General features: G+C 42.4%; 1 protein-coding gene and 1 long non-coding RNA gene across 4 annotated transcripts in view; one reads left to right on the top strand and one right to left on the bottom strand.

Annotated features, from left to right (window-relative positions):
* Positions 1 to 14,754, bottom strand: part of LOC141419896 (uncharacterized) — a 29,309-nt gene extending 14,555 nt beyond the window's left edge. Inside the window, exon 1 of the long non-coding RNA XR_012444627.1 lies at positions 14,655 to 14,754. This is a non-coding gene — a long non-coding RNA (uncharacterized lncRNA). The remainder of the gene's footprint in view (positions 1 to 14,654) is intronic.
* The window catches only part of Fam120c (family with sequence similarity 120 member C), a 116,069-nt gene continuing 106,485 nt past the window's right edge, over positions 14,542 to 24,125 (top strand). The window contains exon 1 of one of the 3 annotated variants that reach the window (XR_012444626.1): positions 14,542 to 15,367. Coding sequence is in view for 2 of the 3 variants with exons in the window: in XM_074064116.1 (XP_073920217.1) it covers positions 14,660 to 15,367 (708 nt within the window). In the remaining variant the exon portion in view is untranslated. The remainder of the gene's footprint in view (positions 15,368 to 24,125) is intronic. The other 2 variants (XM_074064116.1, XM_074064114.1) reach the window with 2 other exon arrangements.

Below are 24,125 nucleotides of genomic sequence, written 5' to 3'. Positions count from 1 at the left end.
CGCAGCTGGCGCAAGTTCTGGGGCAAGGAATACCCTAAAACTGGCTTAATCCGTTCAGGACTTAAGGAACTAGTTTTTCCCTCCAGGATCATGTCAAGGTAGGTAACCAGAGGAAAGCCTAGCTGGGCTTTTTCTCTAGAGACCTTGTAACCTCAAGAGGCCAACAAGTTTAAAAGGGATTCAGTCGCTCTGGAAACAAGGGGCTCAGTGGATCCACACAAGAGTAGGTCATCAACATACTGGAGAAGGGTGACCCCTGGATGTTGCCAATCCAGTAAGTCTTTGGTTAGGGCTTTCCAAAAAAGTGGGGGCTGTCTCTGAAGCCCTGAGGTGACATCTATTGTGAGGGATTGGTGGGGTCCTCAAAGGCAAACAAAGGCTGGCTATCAGGATGTAAAGGAATGCAGAAGAAGGTATCCCTTAGATCTAGCACAGAGTAGTATTGAGCTTCTGGGGGTATCTGGGCCAATAGAGTATAGGGGCTGGGGACAATCAGATGAAGGGGAATGACAGCCTCATTAATGAGTCAGAGGTCCTGAACCAACCTCCATTGTTTATTTGGCCTCTTACGGGTGCTGGTGGCTTATGCCTGTAATCCTAGCTACTCAGGAGGTAGAGATCAGGAGGATCGCAGTTCAAAGCCAGCCCAGGCAAATAGTTCATGAGACCGTATCTCAAAAAAACCCCATCACAACAAAGGGCTGGTGGAGTGGCTCAAGGTGTAGGTCCTGAGTTCAAACCCCAGTCTGAGAAAAACAGTAATACTAATACCATGCAGATAAAGTGGCATTCTCAAAGTGGTGTGGAAGATTCAGCTCCCTTAAGCCAAAAAGTTCACTCCCAAAATACACTAAGAAGACAAAGACTAGACTGGGGCATGTAGCTCAGTGGTAGAGCACTTGCCCAGCATGTGTGAGGCCCTGGGTTCAAAAAACCTTTGTTGCCTCAGGTGATTAAGGCTACTGTTTGTGAAATTGATTTCTCCAGGGTCCCATGGGACTCTGACTCCATAGTCAGAGACCCACTAATTTGTGACCCAAGCAGGCAATACTGAGGTGAGAGTTTCCAGTGCTACTTTAAGCATTGGTTTACACTACAAAAGTGCCTTTGGGCACTAGTACTTCTTATTAAGATAAACTCCCCTGAGAGCTGGCATAGGACATCAGCGTTCTTCAACTAGTTATCTGACACAAGCTGACACTTGTGCTCCCTGGCTGGCAGAGAACAGAGAAACTGTTCTCAGTGGTCAAAAAGTCAAACTCACAGGATGCAAAGCTAGGTGAAAAAAGGATCTCATGCATTTTTGTTTCAGAGGCCACAGAAAAGTTTGTGTATACAGATCCTGGTCTGGAGAGAACCATGAACTCACCAGTTTGTGACACTGGCTTGAAAGGGCTTATACCCTATGAGTCTCTTCTTTAGGACAAATGACACAAAAGACAGAGACAAAGCAAAACAAAGACCATCTCTGAGAGGGGAGGGATCAGAAAATAAGAGTCTTCAAACCAGAAAAATCACCAGAATTATTCCCTATACCCAAGAACTGGTTCATATATACAATTTTCTCCTGCAAATATGAATTTAGAAAGGAAAAGGATAAAGAAAACAAATTTTTAAATTTTTACCTTCCATTCTTGACTGGGTACCACAGGCAGAGATCTGGGAGAGCTGATCTTGGTAAAATAAAACCTTTTACTTTATTTATTTATTTATTTATTTGTTGGCCATACTGGAGTATGGACCAAGGCCCTGTGCTTACATCTAGTAAGCTCTACCCCTTGAGCCATGCCCCCAGCCCTTTTCCCTTTAGGTTATTTTTTAGGTAGGGTCTTGCATTTTGCCTGGGTGGTCTGGACCATGAGTCTCCTACCTATGCCTCCCATGTAGCTGGAATCATAGGCACGTACCACCACCGCTGGCTGATTGGTTGAAATGGGGCCTCACTAACTTTTTCCCCAGGCTGGCCTTGAATAGTTATCCTCTGGGATCACATGGATGAGCCACCACCCAGCTAAGAATCTTATTTTCTTTACTGGCTTTTTGTCAGTTGTCCCAGAATCTCATCTGCAGGCGCTGGAGGAAATCACGTGTTTCAGCTCTGTCTTACTTTGGGCCAGAAACTAGGGGCAGAAAAGTGTGATACTTTTTCCCACCCAGCATAAGAGTCACAATAGACAGGCTTACAACAAAAGGCAAGTAGGCCTGGGGGTGTAGCTCAGGGGTAGAGTGCTCACCTAGTATGAGTAAGGCCCTGGATTCTATCCCCAGCACCACCAAACAAATTGAAAGATTAACAAGAGAAAAGCTTAACATTTATTTCACCAAAGTTTTATGTAACATGAGTGCCTTCAAAAATGAAGACCCAAATTTTATGCTTAGGTTGGATGAAAAATAGACAGCCATGTAGAACCATGATTGAACACAAGGGTATGATGTAATGTTAACAGACTGAGGAGGGAAGCCCAGCATGGCCTGTCAAGATTTTTCTTGACTTCTCTGTGTAGCATTCCTTACTCTAAAATACAGGCAGGACCCCTTTGGAATGAAGGTCTTCAAAGAAGGGAGAAGAGGGTGACCTTTCTAGGTTTTATGGCTTGCTTTGGGGGAAGGGGTCCTATGATCTGCCTTGGGGAAGAGGAGCTCTGGTTTCTGTGACACATTTTGGGGGGGGCAAAAAGGATGGGAGACAGAAAGGAGGACAAATTCAAATATGAACTTTGCTTCTGTGGCCTTCCATTCCCCTTAAGTTCAAAGTACTCAGCATGTCAAAGTGTCATGCTTTGGGCTATCAGTGTCTGAGCCGGCCACATCCCAGCAGGTGTTAGATGATGTAATAAAGTGAGGGTCAGATGTGAATGTGATTAAGTTGGGAGATGAGAGCAACATACAACCCATTTAAAACATGCCGTGGTCAATGGGATTGGACTTTGATCACATGATAAAAGCGAGAGCACACAAGGGAGGGGTGAGGATAAGTAAGACACCCAAAAAACTAGACAGCATTTGTTGCCCTTAACGCAGAGAAACTAAAGCAGATACCTTAAAAGCAACTGAGACCAACAGGAGAAGGGGACCAGGATCTACAGAAAAGGTTAGATCAAAAAGAATTAACCTAGAAGGTAACACACATGCACAGGAAATCAATGAGAGTCAACTTCCTGTATAGCTGTCCTTATCTCAACCAGCAAAAACCCTTGTTCCTTCCTATTATTGCTTATACTCTCTCTTCAACAAAATTAGAGTTAAGGGCAAAATAGTTTCTGCCAGGTAGCGAGGGGGTTAGGGGGGAGGGAGGGGGCGGGGGAAGGGGGAGAAATGAGCGCCACCAGGTAAAAGAACGAGAGGACAGAATCCTATCTGTGACTAGAGTTTAGAGGGAAAAGAAGATGAGGCTTTTTTTTTTTTGTGGTACTGGGGACTGAACTCAGGGCCTCATGCTTGCTAGGTAGGTGCTCTACCACTTGAGCCACTCCACCTGCACTGTTTTTGTATTGGTGTTTTTTTTTTCAAGATAGGGTCTCTTGAACTGTTTGCCTGGGCTGGCCTTGAGCATCTCAGTTCTGCCTCTTGAGAAGCTAGAATTACAGGTGTGAGCTGTTGGTGCATGCCAGAACCTGAGTCTTATGTTAGGACCTCAAGACAGGTGTGCAGAAGTACAATAGAAATGATTGTGCAGAAGGAGTGAGTGAGGCCTTGGGCTAGACACAGACAAAGTTTGAGTCAGAAAGGAGTAGCACATTTCAAATGGGGATTTAAGTAGCATTTACAAAAACTTACTCAACCCTATCTATGAGAACCACCTGGGAAGCTATTTTGAGTTTTAAAAATGAATGGTTTGGTTACACCACAATGAGTATGCTTAACTTTACACTTAAATGGTTAAGATGGTAAAGTTAATGTTATGTGTTTCTTGCCACAATTAAAAGTAAAACTTTAATAATTAGTTGCTGTGTCCATACGTCAAATCACTATTTAAGTGATAAGGTCCTTGGCTGGGTGTGGCTGTTCACAGCTATAGTCCCAGCTACTTGGGAGGCAGAGACAGGAGGATCAGAGTTCCAGGCTGACCTGGAGGGTTATTGAGAGCCTATCTCTAAAACAAGCCAGGAATGGTGACATGATCCTGTCATCTCAGTTATGTGGGAGGCATAAATAGGAGGACTGCGGTCTAGGCCAGCCTGGGCAAAAAATGCAAAAGACCCTATTCACAAAATAACTAAAGCAGAAAAGGGCAAGGTGGAGGGTGGGGCAGCTATGGGAATGGCTCAAGCTGTAGAACACTTTGCATAACAAGCATATGGCTCTAAATTAAATCCCCAGTTAACACCAAAAGACAAAAAACACAGAGAAGTGGTCTTGCTAGGCATGGTGGCACACATCTGTAATCCCAGTACTCTGGAGGCTAAGGCAGGAGAATCAAGAATTCAAGGCCACTAAGATTTATTGTAAGCACATATTTAAATATCATGATGTATCCCCCTGTATTAGTATATGCTAATAAAATAAATTTAAAACAATGATTTAATGTTACCATGGGCTACATAGCAAGATCCAGTCTCAAAAAACAAAAACAAACAAACAAAAACCAAACATGGACTCATTTTATTTTCCCCAGGCTGGCCTCGAACTCCTACGCTCAAATCATCCTCCTGCCTCACCCTCCCAAGTAGCTAGCACTACAGTAGGCACATAACACTGTGCCCAGCTGAATCAATACTAATTAAGCTTCCCCAGGCGATAACGATATATGACTAGGTATGAGACCCACAGTCTTTGTTTCCTTTACCAATCAAATGACCTTATTGCTATCAACTATTTACTGGCTCAAGAAACACGAGCAATGTGGCATCCTCATTAGACCTTTTAATGAATTATTTCCTATAATCATGTGAGTCCCATAGGCCCCAAGGATTTGGGCAATAGAGAAAGCTAAGTGGGCCCCTTGCTAGTTACTACTCAGTGGAAGACAACAGAAGATTTTTTTTTGGCAGTACTGGGGTTTGAACTGAGGGCTTCACGCTTGCTAGGCAGGTGCTCTACCACTTGAGCCAAGCCTCCAGCCCCCTCAAAGTTAACATTTGTGAGTGGTTTACCAGTTACTATGCTAGCGCTCCACTATGCCAGTTACTATGCTAGCGCTCCACAATGCCATTGAGTCTTCAGAAACTTCTGAGGTAGCATTACTATCCCCTTCTAAGATCCTTAGGTGTCTTTGTGTCTTTCTTTTATCTTTTTGTTTTTTGGTGGGACTGGGGTTTAAACTGAGAGCTTTCTGCATGCAAAGCAGGCACTCGACCACTTGAGCCACACCTCCAGTCCATTTTGCTCTGGTTATTTTGGAGATGGGATCTCCAAAACTATTTGCCCCGACTGGCCTCAGAAGGTGACCCTTCCCATCTCAGCCTCCCAAGTAGCTAGGATTACAGGTGTGGACTGCTGGTGCCCGGCTGTAAGTGTCTTAAAAAACTGCTCTTTTCCAGTGCCCAGATTTATTTCTGGCATGTAGTAGGTATTAAATAAACTGGTTGAATAAATTAAAGAGTCCTTATTTTACAGATATAGTAAGAACTCAAGAGGTTAAGTGACTTCTTACAGTTATACAGCTAATATGGAGTTGAACCAGTATTGGAACCCAGACCGTGGTTTGAAGCACACACTCTGATCCACTCTTGTGTAACATCTACTACCTGCTTCTGCTTTTAGGGCTCTGGCTCTGTCATTTCTATCCTCTCTGTGGCCCATGTGCAGCTTAGTTTCTCCTGAACTGCACACATTTGGACACTTGTGTTTAAGTAAAGATACCAAATTTGAACCAGCGTAAGCAAGAAGGAAATTTATAAAGATGAGAGGGCCTCACAAAACCCAGGCATAAGGCAGTTGGGCTTTAGAAACAATGGATCAGGTGCTTGAATGCAGCCAGGAGCTTGCCTCTGTCCTTCTCCAGCTCAACTCCAAATTCTCTGGGAAGGCACATAAAGCATGGCACTTGTTCAACCTTAAGAAAACGGTACAGAGCTGGCTCAAGTGTTAGAGCACCTGCCTAGCAAGCATGAGGCCCTGAGTTCAAACCCCAGTACCACCAAAAAGAAGAAGAAGAAGAAGGTAGAGAAGGTGGTAGGAAAGAGGTGCACAGAGGCAATTCAATAGCTGTTTACCCGAAGTCCTTCTCTTGGCTGTCCCGTAAACACATGTACTATTTCACTCTATCTGCGATTGCAAAAATGCCCACCCTTAACACAACCTGTGGACCACTGCAAGTCATATGCAAATACCGCATCCAGAAATAATGGCATTGGCTGGACATTTCCCTTCCTCCTCAAGTTCAGTGTGACTCCTCTTGATCTTGCAATCTCTGGTGAATTTAACTGCTACCAACAGATCTAACATATGCTGGGCATGTGGTACACGTTTATAATCCCAGCTACTCAGGATCTCAGTCCAAGGTCAGTCCAGGCAAAAGTGTGGAACCCTAGCTGAAAAACCAAAAGCAAAAGGACTGGGGACATGGCTCAAGTGATAGAGCACTTGCCTTCAAGCACAAAGCCCTGAGTTCAAACCCCAATACCACCCCTCCAAAAAACAAACTAATATGTAACAGTAGGGCAATAATTAAGTAAACACAATCAAAATTCTCTTTTAGGAAAGGAGACAGCACACCATTAATCAGTTACCAGGGCTAAGGATACACCCTTTCCACCTGGATAGGAATAATGGGAATAAATTCCAGACACTTCCATGCTTAACCAAGTCTGTAATTGGGCTTAGGGTATGCTCTAGGCCTAAGAATAGTGATTCTTAAACTTAGAAATGTGGCAATCACTTGGCGGGGCTAGCAAAACTTGTAAAAAACCACACAGGTACACTGCTTCCAGCAGCCTAACACCAAATCCCTGGGAGGACCCAACCCATTCTTGGATTCCTGTCAGGTAAAGCTTAGAACTATCAAAAGAATTCACTGTTTGTTGTAGCCCACAGATGATGATAGGCCCCAAAACTCCCTTCCATAGAACATTTCCTAAAATGGGCTAAAAACTGTGAATCCTTCCTTTGTCCTGTTGAGATGTCGTCTCTCCCACAATTTAGGAGTATCTTCCTCAAGGACTGAAAGCTATCTCTTGGAAATGGAATGGTTTGCAAAGATAGGGCCTCTGTCTTCCAGGCTCTGTGGGAGGACAGTAACTTCCATAGCTGCCAGCCAGCACACGCAGCTCGGCATAGTCACATTTACACCACCCGGTCCTCTACAGTTTCTACTTTCCTGATGCTACTGAGCCCCCATTCACTTCCCTCTATTCCCTTTCTCCCCTTAAAATGTCCAGTCACCTTTCCAAATTGAAACAAAGTTTAGCTCTATCTCTACTGTCCAGTTACTGAATAAAATCTGTATAGGCTGCTTTGCTTTAATTTATGTCTAGCTTTGTTCATCTTGGACAATACTAAGCTACAATGTTTTTCATTCTGAAGGTCTGGGCCAAGGCTCCAGAATGTTACTTCGAAGGTGTTGCTCATCTGCTGGTACAGAGACAGATTTTGAAAATCACTGCCCTGGTGATCAACTCCGTTCCCCATTCACTAGATCTCATTTTCCAGCCAGACCATACGACTTCCTTTAATCTTATTTGACTGGCTGTTAGTTTCATTGGGGGGCTCAGAATGCTAATAACAAGGGCCAAGTTATGCTCTTTTTTTTTTCCAGTGCTGAGGATTGAAGCCAAGGCCTGACCAGGCAAGTGCTCTACCACTGAGCCATACCTCCAATTCAAGTTAGGTTCTTTGAGTCCTCAGATCTACTGAGTCTGGATTATCCTGTTGCGGCATCTGTTTCTTAGCACTCTACTTATGGACATGGCTCCTTCTCTCTGGTGTTCTTTTCAAGGTCCTGTGGATCAGAGCTCCAATAGAAAATGCTGTGAAAGCTTTCTTTTCTGATCTTCCCTGCAAATACTCCACTTGACCCTTCTCCCTACATCCCAGTTGAATGCACTTACAGGAGACATAGTCATGTTTGCGGGAGTTGGTGAACAGGAGTACTTAGAAGGAGGCATCTACACATAACCTCACAGATGCCAGTTTCCTAAGGAGTGGGACTGACACTTCTACTGAAGTCATCAAAGCTCATGGCCACCTGACCCTCAGCTATTACAGATCTTTTGCTAGCAAGCAGAAAGGCTGCTGGGGTTTTTGTTGTTGCTTGTGTATTTATTTTTTTCTGGAGCTGGGGATGGAATCCTGGGCAAACATTGTATCAATGAGCTACATCCCCAGCCCTAGGACTGTTCTCTTTCCAGTCCCAAGAGCAATAAATAACTGCTTCACTGCCACATAGCACAGAATACCAACTCCCTTCCATCTGCTGATGCCAAAGATTTCCCATCAGTTCCACATTTTAGGGTCCATAATTTCCCAAATCCAATTTCTGGTATTAGTTCCTAAATTATTAACGTTCTTTTCACAATTAGTTTCTAAAGCAACTAACTCTATCTTAAACAAAAATACTAATAGCAAGGATATGGGATTGGAATGCCTCAAGAATTATCTGGAATCTGGGACCTGAACACCATGAAGACTTCCTATCTGTCATCTATGCTCTTCTCTAAGAGTCTCTATTTTCCTTTTTCTATAGACCAGCATATTTACTTGTGTTTTTCTGGTGAGAAAAATGACTAATGACAGTTTTCAAGTTTCACACCTAGAGAAAAGCCAGTATCTCTGGTTTGAATCCTAATTCTTAGGGAATGAAATTCTGATTGATCAAGGTTGGGTTAAGTATCTCCCTCTGATCCAATCAGTTATGGATATAGGCACATGACAGTTTTTTCTGTAACTCTAAAATGTGGGAAAGAGAGAGTCAATTCCTAGAAAAGGCAGGCTGGGCAGATAATCCAATAGGCATCCATTTTACTACAAAATTTCTATTCCTTCCATTCTTCATTCTGCAAGCTCCTGCTTTCTTTAATTTCAACTGCTTGTTTTCAAGAGTTACCTACGCAAGGATTCCAAGATGGCGGCTAGAGGTAGGAAGCAGAAAGCGACCCTCCTATAGTGAAATCTTGGAGAGACGCTGCAGACACACTTTGCAGGCATAATCACCGAGAAAAGGCATAACTTTGACCCCTCCACACCTCCAGCCGGCGCAGAGAATCTCCACTAAACATTAAACGGAGAAACGAGGAGGGCCCCCGGGGCCGCCAGTGGCCGGCGCCCATACGGTTTGGGAAGATGTGGACCAGGTGAGCTTTGCGGTACCGCGGTTCCCCACAGACAAGACTGGGCCAGAGCAGCATAGCCCCCTGGACAGACTGACCTCCACCCGGGAAAAAAACAGAAACTGAGTACTAAGCAATAAGAACAGTTAAGACACGCTGGAAAGAGGGTGGGGCGCCCTGAGCGCTGAAGATTGGGGGAAGGGACTCCTTCCCGGGACTGTAAATAAACAAGCCGGGCAGGCCGGAGAGCCTCTGGCGGGAGTGGGGTGCGCCCCAGCAACCAGGAGCGGGGAAGCTTGTGAGAGGAGGGAAGACCCACTTCCCACGTGAGCTGTAAACAAACATGGCGGCCGGCAGGAGCAGCAACACTGCTGCTGTGACACCCAACTTAACCATGAAAAGGCAGGCAGCACCAAACCACAGGATAAGAAAAAGCAAGACAGTAGAGAGTAACATCAAGTTAGGTACACACAATCAAACCTTCAAACAACTAAGATAACTAAATGGCAGGAATCACCACATACCTATCAGTACTAACGCTTAATGTTAATGGACTTAATTCACCCATCAAAACACACCGTTTGACAAAATGGATTAAAAAAGAAGATCCAACAATTTGTTGCTTACAGGAGACTCATCTCACCGACAGAAATAAGCATATGCTTAGGATGAAAGGCTGGAAGAAGATTTACCAAGCCAATGGCCCCCGAAAACAAGCAGGAGTAGCAATACTTATCTCTGACAAAGTAGACTTCAAACCTACATTGATCAAATGAGATAAAGAAGGACATTCCATACTAATAAAAGGGGAACTAGACCAAAAGGAAATAATAATCATCGATCTGTACGCACCCAATGTCAACGCACCCAATTTCATCAAACATACCCTGAAAGACCTAAAAGCATATATAAACGCCAACACAGTGGTTGTGGGAGACTTTAACACTCCATTATCATCAGTAGATAGGTCATCCAAACAAAAACTCAATAAAGAAATCCAAGATCTAAAATATGCAATAGATCAAGTGGACCTAGTAGATGTCTACAGAACATTTCATCCAACCTCTACACAATATACATTCTTCTCAGCAGCCCATGGAACCTTCTCCAAAATAGATCATATCCTAGGGCACAAAGCAAGCCTCAGCAAATATAAGAAAATAGAAATAATACCGTGCATACTATCTGACCACAATGCAGTAAAAGTAGAACTCAACAACAAAAGTAAAGACAAAAAACATGCAAACAGCTGGAAACTAAATAACTCATTACTTAATGAAGAATGGATCATCGATGCAATAAAAGAGGAAATTAAAAAGTTCCTGGAAGTCAATGAAAATGAAAACACAACCTACCGGAACCTATGGGACACAGCTAAGGCAGTCTTGAGAGGAAAGTTTATAGCCATGAGTGCATATATTAAAAAGACTGAAAGATTCCAAATCAATGACCTAATGATACATCTCAAACTCCTAGAAAAACAAGAACAAGCAAATCCCAAAACAAATAGAAGGAGAGAAATAATAAAAAGAAGAGCTGAAATCAACGAAATAGAAACCAAAAAAACCATACAAAGAATTAATGAAACAAAAAGTTGGTTCTTTGAAAAAATAAACAAGATCGATAGACCCCTGGCAAACCTGACTAAAATGAGGAGAGAAAAAACCCAAATTAGTAGAATTAGGAATGCAAAAGGGGAGATAACAACAAACACCATGGAAGTCCAGGAAATCACCAGAGACTACTTTGAGAACCTATATTCAAATAAATTTGAAAATCTAAAAGAAATGGACAGATTTCTAGATACATATGATCATCCAAAACTGAACCAAGAGGAAATTAATCACCTGAATAGACCTATAACACAAAATGAAATTGAAGCAGCAATCAAGAGTCTCCCCAAAAAGAAAAGTCCAGGACCTGATGGATTCTCTGCTGAATTCTATCAGACCTTTAAAGAAGAACTGGTACCAACCCTCCTTAAACTGTTCCATGAAATAGAAAGGGAAGGAAAACTGCCAAACACATTTTATGAAGCCAGTATTACACTTATCCCAAAACCAGGCAAAGACACCTCCAAAAAGGAGAACTATAGGCCAATCTCCTTAATGAACATTGATGCAAAAATCCTCAACAAAATAATGGCAAACCGAATTCAGCAACACATCAAAAAGATTATTCACCACAACCAAGTAGGCTTCATCCCAGGGATGCAGGGGTGGTTCAACATATGAAAATCAATAAACGTAATAAACCACATTAACAGAAGCAAAGACAAAAACCACTTGATCATCTCAATAGATGCAGAAAAAGCCTTTGATAAGATCCAACATCATTTCATGATAAAAGTTCTAAGAAAACTAGGAATAGAAGGAAAGTTCCTCAACATTATAAAAGCTATATATGACAAACCTACAGCCAGCATTATACTTAACGGAGAAAAATTAAAACCATTCCCTCTAAAATCAGGAACCAGACAAGGATGCCCACTATCTCCACTCCTATTCAACATAGTACTGGAATTCCTAGCCAGAGCAATTAGGCAAGAAGAAGGAATAAAAGGAATACAAATAGGTAAAGAAACTGTCAAAATATCCCTATTTGCAGACGACATGATCCTATACCTTAAAGACCCAAAAAACTCTACTCAGAAGCTTCTAGACATCATCAATAGCTATAGCAAGGTAGCTGGATATAAAATCAACATAGAAAAATCATTAGCATTTCTATACACTAATAATGAACAAACTGAAAAAGAATGTATGAAAACAATTCCATTTACAATAGCCTCAAACAAAATCAAATACCTAGGTGTAAACCTAACAAAAGATGTGAAAGACCTCTACAAGGAAAACTACACACTTCTGAAGAAAGAGATTGAGGAAGACTATAGAAAGTGGAGAGATCTCCCATGCTCATGGATTGGTAGAATCAACATAGTAAAAATGTCGATACTCTCAAAAGTAATCTACATGTTTAATGCAATTCCCATCAAAATCCCAATGACATTCATTAAAGAGATTGAAAAATCTACTGTTAAATTTATCTGGAAACACAAGAGGCCACGAATAGCCAAGGCAATACTCAGTCAAAAGAACAATGTAGGAGGTATCACAATACCTGACTTCAAACTATATTACAAAGCAATAACAATAAAAACAGCATGGTACAGGCACAAAAACAAACATGAAGACCAGTGGAACAGAATAGAGGAACCAGATATGAAGCCACACAACTATAAGCAACTTATCTTTGACAAAGGAGCTAAAAATACACGATGGAGAAATAGCAGCCTCTTCAACAAAAACTGCTGGGAAAACTGGTTAGCAGTCTGCAAAAAACTGAAACTAGATCCATGTATATCACCCTATACCAAGATTAACTCAAAATGGATCAAGGATCTTAATATCAGACCCCAAACTCTTAAGTTGATACAGGAAAGAGTAGGAAATACTCTGGAGTTAGTAGGTATAGGTAACAACTTTCTCAATGAAACCCCAGCAGCACAGCAACTAAGAGATAGCATAGATAAATGGGACCTCATAAAGCTAAAAAGCTTCTGTTCATCAAAAGAAATGGTCTCTAAACTGAAGAGAACACCCACAGAGTGCGAGAAAATATTTGCCAACTATACATCAGACAAAGGACTGATAACCAGAATATACAGGGAACTTAAAAAACTAAATTCTCCCAAAACTAATGAACCAATAAAGAAATGGGCACGTGAACTAAACAGAACTTTCTCAAAAGAAGAAATTCAAATGACCAGAAAACACATGAAAAAATGCTCACCATCTCTAGCAATAAAGGACATGCAAATTAAAACCACACTAAGATTCCACCTCACCCCTGTTAGAATAGCCATCATCAGCAACACCACCAACAACAGGTGTTGGCGAGGATGGGGGGAAAAAGGAACCCTCTTACACTGTTGGTGGGAATGTAGACTAGTACAACCACTCTGGAAAAAAATTTGGAGGCTACTTAAAAAGCTGGACATCGATCTACCATTTGATCCAGCAATACCACTCTTGGGGATATACCCAAAAGAGTATATGGTAAGAGAGTGGGTGGTAAGGGACTGGGCGGGGACAGGGGGGAGAAATGAACCAAGCCTTGTATGCACATATGAATAATAAAAGAAAAAAATGGAAAAAAAAAAGAGTTACCTAGGTGCACTGACTCCATATCTACTATTCTTACCATTCTGTCTTGTTCAACCTCAGTTAGTCTTTCTGATTAATTCTTTTATGGAACTTGGAGCCTTTTTGCTTTTCCATCGTAATAGACTGTTCTCACTCATCTTGATCACTCTTGGGTTGTGCACTATTGTGTTGTGTGCCACCTTCCAGTAACAGCTACCACAGGGGTTTTGCTGGAGACGCATGCTGAAACTAGATTTTTTTCAAAAGATTCTGATGAAATTAGAGCCCTTGCAGCTATTTTGAAGAGCTCGCACAAGACCGACTGAGGAAGTTTGGAAACAAAGGCCCTACCCATAGAATACCAAAAAGGTAGAACTTGTACTTTAATTTGTGTTGGTGCTTATCTCCCTGACCAAAGAGATCCTGAAGGCAAGGGATATAGAATTTCATTTTGTTTCTGCATTGCTTTTGGGCCAGTGTGTCACCATTTCTAATTGGGGCAACAACTCTTCAAAGAGTTTCAGCAGTTAAAAGTGGGTTGCTAAAGAAATAGTACTGGTTTTATTTTTGTATTTCACGTGTTTTTTTTTTTTCATTCATTAAAAGCTATGCATCTTATTTTCTCCATGGAAGGGAAAATTCTTCCTCCCAGGGAACTTTAGTTCACTTTAGCCAAATTCAATCAATCCACTCTATTTCCTTTCTCATGACACATCATCACTCCTTCTACAACTCCTTTTCCTGAGAATGGCAGTAGATAGCCTGAGGCAACACAGCGGGATGCAAGGAGATGAAGTGTAAATCCTAAACACACATCTTCATGCCCCACCTCTTGTGACCCTAGGAACAGCAAGGATGGGAGTTTTGTTCCCGCACCACAACCCGAGGCCATCCAGGAGAAGACTACAACTCCCAGGATGCCCATCTGTCCCGCCCCGGCCCCTCTCCTCCAGCAAGAAAGCGTGTATCAAAGACGAGGCAACATGGCTCCCGGAGGTGGAAGGAAGAGGCTTCACTACCTTTGAAGCGGTGAAGAAGAGCGGCGAAAGAGAAGAAAAAAGAGAAGTGACTACGACCTGTCATCGCTTTTATCCTCCCAGCCTCTCCTGGGTCTGGTCAGCCTCACCCCTCCTCTCCACCCATATCTAATCTGTGGTCTCCTCCCCTCCCCGCCCCCCTCCCCTCGGGAATCCTTTTCCCGCCCCCTCGCCCCCCGCGGAGTGCGCACGCGCCCGCCCCCAGCTTCGCGCCCAGATCGTCGCCTAGCCTGCTCGCGCAGTCGCCGTCTCGTTTGCCCACCGACCAAGCATGGGCGTCCAGGGCTTCCAAGAGTTCCTGGAGAAGCGCTGTCCTGGGGCCGTGGTTCCCGTGGACCTCCTCAAACTCGCGCGCACCGTCTCACGCCAGCAGCAGCAGCAACAGCAGCAGCAGCACCTGCACCGCCAGCTGCCACCGACGGCAGCCCTAGCGCCCGGGGCTGCACGCGCCACCAGGGGCTCCGCTCCTCTGCAGCCACCGCTCCCGCCCGCTGCCTTGTGTGCCTACTCCGGGGGCGCGGGGCCGACTCGGCACCATCACCCTGCTCACCACTTCCACCACCACGGCCAGGCACAGCCCGGGCTGCACCCTCCGCTGCCGCCGCCGCCCCCTCCGCTGCCCGGGGCCCGGGTGCTGGTAGACGCGGGCTCGGCGCTGCCGCGGCTCTATGGCGGCTACCAGACGGATTGGGTGTGTGGCGGCCAATGGAACGCCATGCTGGGCTACTTGTCAGCGCTGTGCCAGGCTTGTGCCTATCCCGGCGGCGACGGCCTGGAGCTTGTGGTCATGTTCCCTGGGGGCCTGGGGAAGGACCGACTGGCCGAGTGGGGCCGTCGGTGCCAGGCCGAGCGGCAGACAGCGCAACTGATCGTGGGACACGTGGGCAACAAGGGCACCCCTCCACCGCGTGCCTGGTTCCTGCCACCTGCCTGCCTGAGCCACTGCGTGAGGCTAGCACTCATCCGCTTCCGGGTCAAGGTGAGGGAGGGGCCGGATTTTAAATAACAAGCCCTATACCTATTCCCTCCCAACTGAACACCTAACCACTTAACCTGCTTCCTGTCTGCCCCCTCATCCACCCAAACAGCTAACCTACCTGCCTAAGTACCCTCGCCCATTTTATCCACCTACCTCCCTCCATACTTCCCCCTACCAATTCGCTCACCTGCCTGACCACATCTCTATCCATGTCATCCCAAGAGCACCCTTTCTTGTCACTTAGCCAGTTCGCCTACCTCCATACTTCAGCAGATTTTAGTCAGGATTTTTTTGAGCCCCATCTTTCTCCTGCTGTCTTCTCCCTCAAATTGAAATGCCTTTCCCCTACATTTTCCAGTTGACATTCTCCTATAACTCTTTCCAACCTCAGCAAATCAGCAAAACAGGTATTAATGCACCAACTTGCTTCTACACTTCCCAGTTTAACCCAGTGCTGCTTTTTTAAAACTATCTATCCGTTGAACCTTTTTCATTTTAATATGCTTGCCTTAGACTAAACGAATAAATAAAAACCCACTGATTCAGTCACTGTTCAACAGTTATGAGCCCACTGAGAGTAAGGAGTTTGAAAGACATGTGAAGCACCATTCCTGCCCTTGGACAATCAAACATACATATGGGACATTTGTTTAATCGTATAAATGTGCACGCTGACTAATACTTTATGGTATAGACAGTAAGTACAGTTCCTGTTTGTGTGTGGCGGGGGGAGGAGGTTATCTACTAAAATGGTCAGAGGAGACTTCGCTGAAGAAGTTGGACCTCATCTGGGTCTTCAAGAACGGGTGGGATTTGAATGGTTACTGGTTTGGGAGGAGGTTGCTTTAAGTGGGAGGAAGAAAAGGAGCAGAAGCAGAAAGGAATACCAAGTGTGCAAGGCCCCATGGGCAGTTAAATCCAATCTGCATGTAGTTGGGTCACTGCATATGGGGCCTGGGGAAAAGCTTGGCAGAATCCCCAGTTCTTGGCACCACTGCTATTGCTCTGTCCCTTTCCCATACTCTTAGGTTTCAAGTTCCTACGTGTAGGGAATAGCAAGGCTGGAGAAGTAAGGAGGTGAGCAGGATGAAGAAAAAGGAAAATAGTACAGGGTTGGGTAAAATGAAACTGCAGACCCATTCCCCAACCAAGGTTTTTGGAAATGTCCTCTTAGGACAGGGGATTGTGGGATTTACAAACTAAAGAAGTGGTCCCTGGTGGAGTAATGAGGAGGAAAGAAACCTACATAGAAAAGCGGTCAGTGGTTATTGAGCTTGTGGCTAGAGTCCAGTTATGCCAGATTCCTAGTGCCCCACAACATATCTCTTCCTAGACTGGATAGGTTACAGCTGTTTTAACTTAAAAATCCAGTCATGGCCTAGGAATAGCTCTGTCGTAGAGCACGTGCTGTATAACAGAAACCCAGTTGCTTGTCCTCAGTGGCCATTTCAAAGTACATTCTTCATTCATAGTCATTCTTTCCATAGTGTGTTCACTGCTACCACCCAGGCTTTAAGGAATTTTTTTGCCTTTGCTTGTTTTTCTGTACCTGGGATTGAACCCAGGGCCTTGCACCTGCAAAGCAAGTGCTCTACCACTTGAGCCACGACTCCAACCCTTACCTTATTATTTTTTGCCTCATTTTTTTTAACCTCATTATCGCCAGCAACCAGCTTGCTGGCAATAGTGACTACATTGATGGAACCCTTATTCTGTGTGTGGGGGGGGGGTTGTCTTTTTTTGTTGTTGCTGTTTTTTGGCCATGTTGGGGATTGAACCCAGGACCAAAAACATGCTAGGCAAGTGCTCTGTCACTGAGCTGTGACCCCAGCCCTGCATACTTTTTTTTTTAATTGCTGTTTCGTTGGATCCTCACAATAACCTGTGAAGCAGTATCGCCCCTGTTTCCCAAGTGGAGAAACTCAGGCACAACAGCTTTAGAAACTTGCTCTAAGATATCCAGCAGTAAGTGGTAGAGCTGGGATTCTAGAATTCATGCCAATGTAGTCTGGCTCCAAATTCCATGCTTTTTTTTTTTTTTTTTTTTGTCAATCTATAACATTTCTTTTTTTTTTAATTGTGCTAGGTCGGGTTACATTGTGGCATTTACAGAAGTTCTTAGTGTATCAAATATATCATATTTGAATTCACCCCCTCCACCATTCTCCTTTATCCCCCCTCTCCCCATTCATGCTCTTAACAACAGTGCTCTAAGATGAATCTTGCTAAAATGCCACTGTGATTAGTCCATTTCCACACACCTTGGCTCTGGGTAAAGACAGGTTCAGTTCATTCATTTATGTTATTCCTTTACTGAGTGCCTGCTGTAGGGTAGTACTATGCTGCTTGCTGAGGATTCAGAAGTGAATAAGGAGATTCTTGCCCTCAAAGAGGTCAGGTTTAATAAAAGAGACAGAGTGAAAACAACATTGCAGGTACTGTACACTAACTGCAAGTGTTGAAAATGTGGCTGGCCCCTTTGAGGGGAGGCAGTAAATTCTGAATGAGAAAATGAGTGAATGAAATTTGAGAGGTGCCACAGATTGGTGCTGAGCCAGGAAGAGGCCTAAGGTTAGTAGAGATAGTGGACAAGGGTGTGGAGACCTAAAACTGCCATTTGTGAGCTCTGAATAGATTATGATTGGAGGTTGACAGAACAGATGAACACTGAGTATGGGTTTGTGGTTTCCAGACTTTTTTGTTCATCAAACTCTTTGAGAAGCAGCACTGTTAAGTATATTTTGTTATACCTCACACAGTCTCATTTTAAAAATCCCAGCAGTGGCCACATATGGTGGCGGGTATCTGTAGTCCAGCTACATGGGAGGGTGGGGCAAGAGGATCCCTTGAGCCCTGGAGTTTGAGGCCAGCCTGGGCAACATAGCAAGACCATCTCAAAATAAATAAGAAATAAAAATTTAGCAGGTGGATGGATATGCTATAAATCTAGTTAAAGTGGTAGAATCTCAATGGTGAGTATTTAGATGTTCACTGTAAAATTATTCATACTCTGCTGTATGTTTGAAGTTTTTCATAATACTTGAGGGGAAATTCCCAGAAGTCCTCGTCAGTCCTGAGATCCACTGTTTGGGAAATATATAAATCTTATTGCCTGTGCTAGATTATAAACAAACTCTGATCTTTTCACATTTTTCATATGACTTATATACTTTGGGTACAGAATTTCCTTTTTCCTAGATGACTAGATCACTGATCATGAGACTGGGTTATACGAGTGACTTTTAAAAAGTGTATAGTGTGCCCAGTGTGGTGGTGCAGGCCTGTTATCCCAGCACTCTGGAGGCTGAGGCAGGAGGATGAAGAGTTCTGGGCTACATAGTATGACCCCTTCTCAAAAAATAAAAACAAAAAAGTGTGGCTCTTAATATAGTGTATTTAAGACTGGCTCCAGAATTGCATATGTAAAGTGTCCATGTTATCAGTGAGTAAAGTTCTTGGTTCTGGTCAATGACATTTTTATTGTTGGAGTGATGGTGAACTTCCTGAAGATTTGGAAGGTATTGGTTAATAATTGGTTGTGGTTTGCTTTCCAGATGAGTGGCAATTTTTACTCGTATGATTTGCTGCCTAGTATTTCTTTTGACTGCATATTATGGTTCAGAACAAAATCCACTATAGGAACCCTCCCCTCCTTGATTTTGTTCTTTAGACCACAAGATGGGCTTTATTCCTGAGCTTATTTTCATTTGTAATAGAGAATGTGGAGGTAGTAGAATCAAATAATAGAGAAATTGCTGGATTGTCTCTTTAGCTTTAAACAAGTTAGGATTTCCCATGAAGAAATGTGGTATTATAATGTTGGATGAATTTTGTCATTTTTCTTGCTTCAGTTATGTGCTCTGTATACCTTTGTAAATGAAAATCTTCAGTAGCAGCAAAATTCAGTAAACCCACAAATTGCTTGCCTGATCTCTTCCAAAGGGTCTCAAAAGTAGAGCAACCTTAAGCAGTTTTAGACTGTGATTCAGAAGATAATGCCAATGCACTGTGATGGAAATCAAAGCTTTATTTAATAGTTAATGTACATGAGAAAAAGGATAATTAGCAATCAAAACCACCATTTCACAGCTGTAATTTTTTTTAGAATAATATCAATTAAAGAAAAATGAGTTGAAGAACTTGGGTCGTGGCTCAAGTGGTAGACTGCTTATCTAATAAGTATGAGGCCCAGAGTTCAATTCCCAGTACCACAAAAAAGAAAAATTAGTTGATTTGAAGAAAAATATTAAGTTGCAATACTTGGTTGTGACAGAAATTATATTGGTGGTAAATGAATAACTGGACTTTGAAAAGTCTGACCAAGAGCTGATGTCATTTTATGCTTTGCTTCTTCAGAATACAACAAAGTAATGTCTGATGTGCCTCCTGATTGTTTACTTATTCTCAGCCATAGAGACCCTGAAAAGTCATTGACTCTTCTGGATGCTCTGGTGGTTGGAAGATGATCATAATGATGATTGCTACTAAGCACCAAGTTGTATATAAAGTGCTTTTAAAATACAATGTTTAATCTTAAGAAGCTTGCAAGCTGGATGGTATTTTCCCAATTTTACAGTTGAATAACTGAGATGAAAAGAGGTAAAATAGTAAAAGCAAGCCTCTGGGTTCAATGCCCATCACCCAAAATAAAAACAAAAAAATGAGATAATTTTTAATTATTTTTTTGGTGCTGGGAATTAAAACCAGGGCCTCATGCATGGTCAATATTTGCTGTACCACCGAGCTACACCTCCAGCTTCAGTAATTTTTCTGTGATGTGGGCACTGGTAAGTGGAAGATCAAAGTCCTTATTGGAAGTCTCTATTGCTCAAAGTCTCTGTAGACTCTCATGATATTATTTATTTTTTGTAACTTCTTGTGTAAGATTGCATACATTTATTGGCTAACTGCATAGATACATGAAGAAAAATAATAAGTAGGTTTATGGAACACTGCATTCGTGCCAGCATTGCTAAAATGTACAATACTGCCAGTACAAGGCAAATGTGTAAGCTAATTGCCAAGTGATGTTACAGGAATTCAAAAGAAGCAATCCCATTCTTTCCTTCTCTCTCTCTCTCTCTCTCTCTCTCTCTCTCTCTCTCTCATTTCTTTTATTTGCAGTATGCACAATTTTTTTTATTGCAGTGCTGGGAATGGAACCTAGGGCTTTGTGCATGCGAGGCAAGCACTCTACCACTGCACCCTGGCCACATGCACAAATAATCTTTCAGTGACAAAAGTTCTTCTTACTTTATAATTCCCTTCAGTTTTAACTCCTTTTTCCCTTTCACCATTATTCTTGGAGAAGGATAATGTATTAATTCCCATTCCCTAGTTTATTGCCACTTTGTCTGATGTCACCACTTTGAGCTGCCACATCCATTTCCATTCTTTCTTGGCCCTTTTTGAGGCAGTTAACATCATCAAGTCATCCTGTGCTTCCTAGGTTTCTATATTCTGCTCACTATTTTTTTTTGAAACAGGGTTCTCCATATGTTACCCAGGCTTGTCTTGAGTTCCTGGGCTCAGGGGATCCTCCTGCCTCAGCCTCCTGAGTAACTGAGATCACACTGTGTAATTGGAATAGACGCCTAAATATGATCACAGCTGTAGTTTTAGCCTAGTTACCGTTTCACTAGCCAGCCTGCTTTGCTCAATTGCTCAAGTTTATTTTTTCCCCTTTTTTGGTCTTTTTCTTCCCTTTCTCATTCTCCTATGTTGGGTAATTCTATATTAACATTCTTTCAGCCACCTGCTGTGTCATCATGCCCCTTATCTTGCAGGCTACAGGATGGAGGAAACCTTTGTCCAGCAGGACAGACACACAGCTTCATGGAAACTAGCACCAATAAACCAGTAGATGAGTGGACCCAGAAGCCCCAAACTCCTGGGCTTTCCTTTAAAAAACCCATCCTTCTCCTGGGAGAAGGACACAGTTTTTGATACTCTAGTCCCCTGTACTTCGTTTTTTGCCTGGCAAATTAGTAACCCTTACTTTCTTTTCTCTAAAACCCTGCCCTTGTTATTTGTGAATTGACATTGCATTTAGGACTGAGTTTTCAGTATTAACTGTGCCCAGCGATCCTACTCACTTATTCTCCTTGTGAATCTCTGGCTCTTACTCTTCTTTTCCTTATTTCTCTTCCTCTGCCTGCTTCCTTAAATGTTGATGCTCTCAAAGCTTCTGTCCTAATCATATTCTTTTACATTTGAGTCCTAGGCAATCTCACCCTCTATTATGACTTTAAGTATTAACTATATTCTGATGATTCTTTCTTTCTTTTTTTCTTTTGGCAGTACTGGGGTTTAAACTTAGAGCCTCATGCTTGCTAGGCAGGTACTCTACCACTTGAGCCACTCCACCAGCCTTTTTTTGTGTAGGGTATTTTCGAGATAGGGTCTCAAGAACTATTTGCTCAGGCTGGCTTCAAACCACAATACTCCTGATCTCTGATGATTCTTATGGCTTTATTTCTTCCCTCATCTTCTCATGAACTTTCAACACATCTTTTCAGCCACTATATGATGTCTTAAAGGTCACTAAAACTCATTATCCTTCATCAAAACTTGTTCCACTTCTGGTATTATCTTTTTGTATGTCTTTTACCCATTCAAACTAGAAACTGTGGAGTCCTTGATTCTTCACTCTTCTGTTACTTCCTACCTCTGTTTCATCTTTTCAGTTCTTCAAAAGTATCTCGTGACAGAGGTGTGGCTCAATAGAGTGCCTCTTACGCAAGCAGGAAGCCCTGTGTTCAAACCCGAGTCCCACCAAAAATATATTTTTTATATATTTATACAATATATTTATATATACTATATATTTATATATTCAGATATATTTGTATATTCATATATTTACATATATTATATGAAAAATATATATTATCTTGAGTTCTGCCATTTCTGTCTGTTTTTTCTCTCATTATTTCAGCTTAGGCCGCCATATTTCTTACCTCAACTATGAAAATAGCCTTAATTGTAATAATTTCTGGACTCCACCATTCACATTGCTGCCAGGTATCCTATTCTGAAAACCAAAGCTGACTTGGTTGTATGCTCAAAGATACCCACTGGCTACTTTTGCATGTCCAAACTTAACGTGGCAGACAGTGTCATTCACAATCTGATCCCAGACTCCCTCCAGATATAACTGGTAACTCTGACTACACCTGACCATTTTAAACTTTTTTAGTTTCCTCAACATATCATGTCAACTAATATTGTCCTTTTCTTATGTTACCTTTACCCCTGCATAGCAAATCCTTACTTATTCATGCTCAAAAGTTATTTCTACAAAATCTTTCTGAGCCAGTTATGGTGAATGACACCTTCCCTTGTGCTACCAGAGTACTCTGTTCTGACCTCTCATATTTTTTCTCTGTATTTTTCTTGTTTTTCTCTAGTATTTTGATACCATATTATAATTCTCTTTTAAAGGATTCATAAGAGGTCATAAATTTTCTCTAGGACTTGACATGTGTGTATATATGTATGTACAGCAATGGTTGTTGAAAACAGAAAATGAGAGATTGGTTGGTTAACTGCATAGAGAGATAGAGAGTGCTTTAATAAAAGTCAGGTGAAGAATTTAGAACCAGTGTTTTATGTTATATTCTAATTCCAGGTAAATCAACTTAGATTGCAAATTGAATTGATAAACTCCTGTGAAGCAGAAATTTTGTTAACTGTTAGCAATGTATTTATAGTTTATATTCCCATTTGGTGATAGTAATAATCGCTTACCACATGGGCTGGGTACCTTACATAAATTTAGTAGTTATTTAATCCTCACAGCCACCCTTCAGGATAGGTTTTAATCTACATTTTAATAGCTAAAATAAAAATTGGCATAGTGTAGTCATTGGCCCAAGATTTTACTGCTGAAACATGATTGGATTAAGATTTTTTTTTCATTTTTCTTTTATTATTCATATGTGCATACAAGGCTTGGTTCATTTCTCCCCCCTGCCCCCACCCCCTCCTTACCACCCACTCCACCCTCTCCTGCTCCCCCCCCTCAATACCCAGCAGAAACTATTTTGCCCTTATCTCTAATTTTGTTGTAGAGAGAGTATAAGCAATAATAGGAAGGAACAAGGGGTTTTGCTGGTTGAGATAAGGATAGCTATACAGGGCATTGACTCACATTGATTTCCTGTGCGTGGGTGTTACCTTCTAGGTTAATTCTTTTTGATCTAACCTTTTCTCTAGTTCCTGGTCCACTTTTCCTATTGGCCTCAGTTGCTTTAAGGTATCTGCTTTAGTTTCTCTGCATTAAGGGCAACAAATGCTAGCTAGTTTTTTAGGTGTCTTACCTATCCTCACCCCTCCCTTGTGTGCTCTCGCTTTTATCATGTGCTCATAGTCCAATCCCCTTGTTGTGTTTGCCCTTGATCTAATGTCCACATAATGAGGGAGAACATACGATTTTTGGTCTTTTGGGCCAGGCTAACCTCACTCAGAATGATGTTCTCCAATTCCATCCATTTACCAGCGAATGATAACATTTCGTTCTTCTTCATGGCTGCATAAAATTCCATTGTGTATAGATACCACATTTTCTTAATCCATTCGTCAGTGGTGGGGCATCTTGGCTGTTTCCATAACTTGGCTATTGTGAATAGTGCCGCAATAAACATGGATGTGCAGGTGCCTCTGGAGTAACAGTCTTTTGGGTATATCCCCAAGAGTGGTATTGCTGGATCAAATGGTAGATTGATGTCCAGCTTTTTAAGTAGCCTCCAAATTTTTT

Source organism: Castor canadensis, chromosome X (assembly GCF_047511655.1).
Source record: "Castor canadensis chromosome X, mCasCan1.hap1v2, whole genome shotgun sequence".
NCBI classification, from domain to species: domain Eukaryota; kingdom Metazoa; phylum Chordata; class Mammalia; order Rodentia; family Castoridae; genus Castor; species Castor canadensis.
The sequence above is the reverse complement of the archived record's forward strand: the minus strand, read 5'-3'. Positions and strand labels throughout refer to the sequence as shown.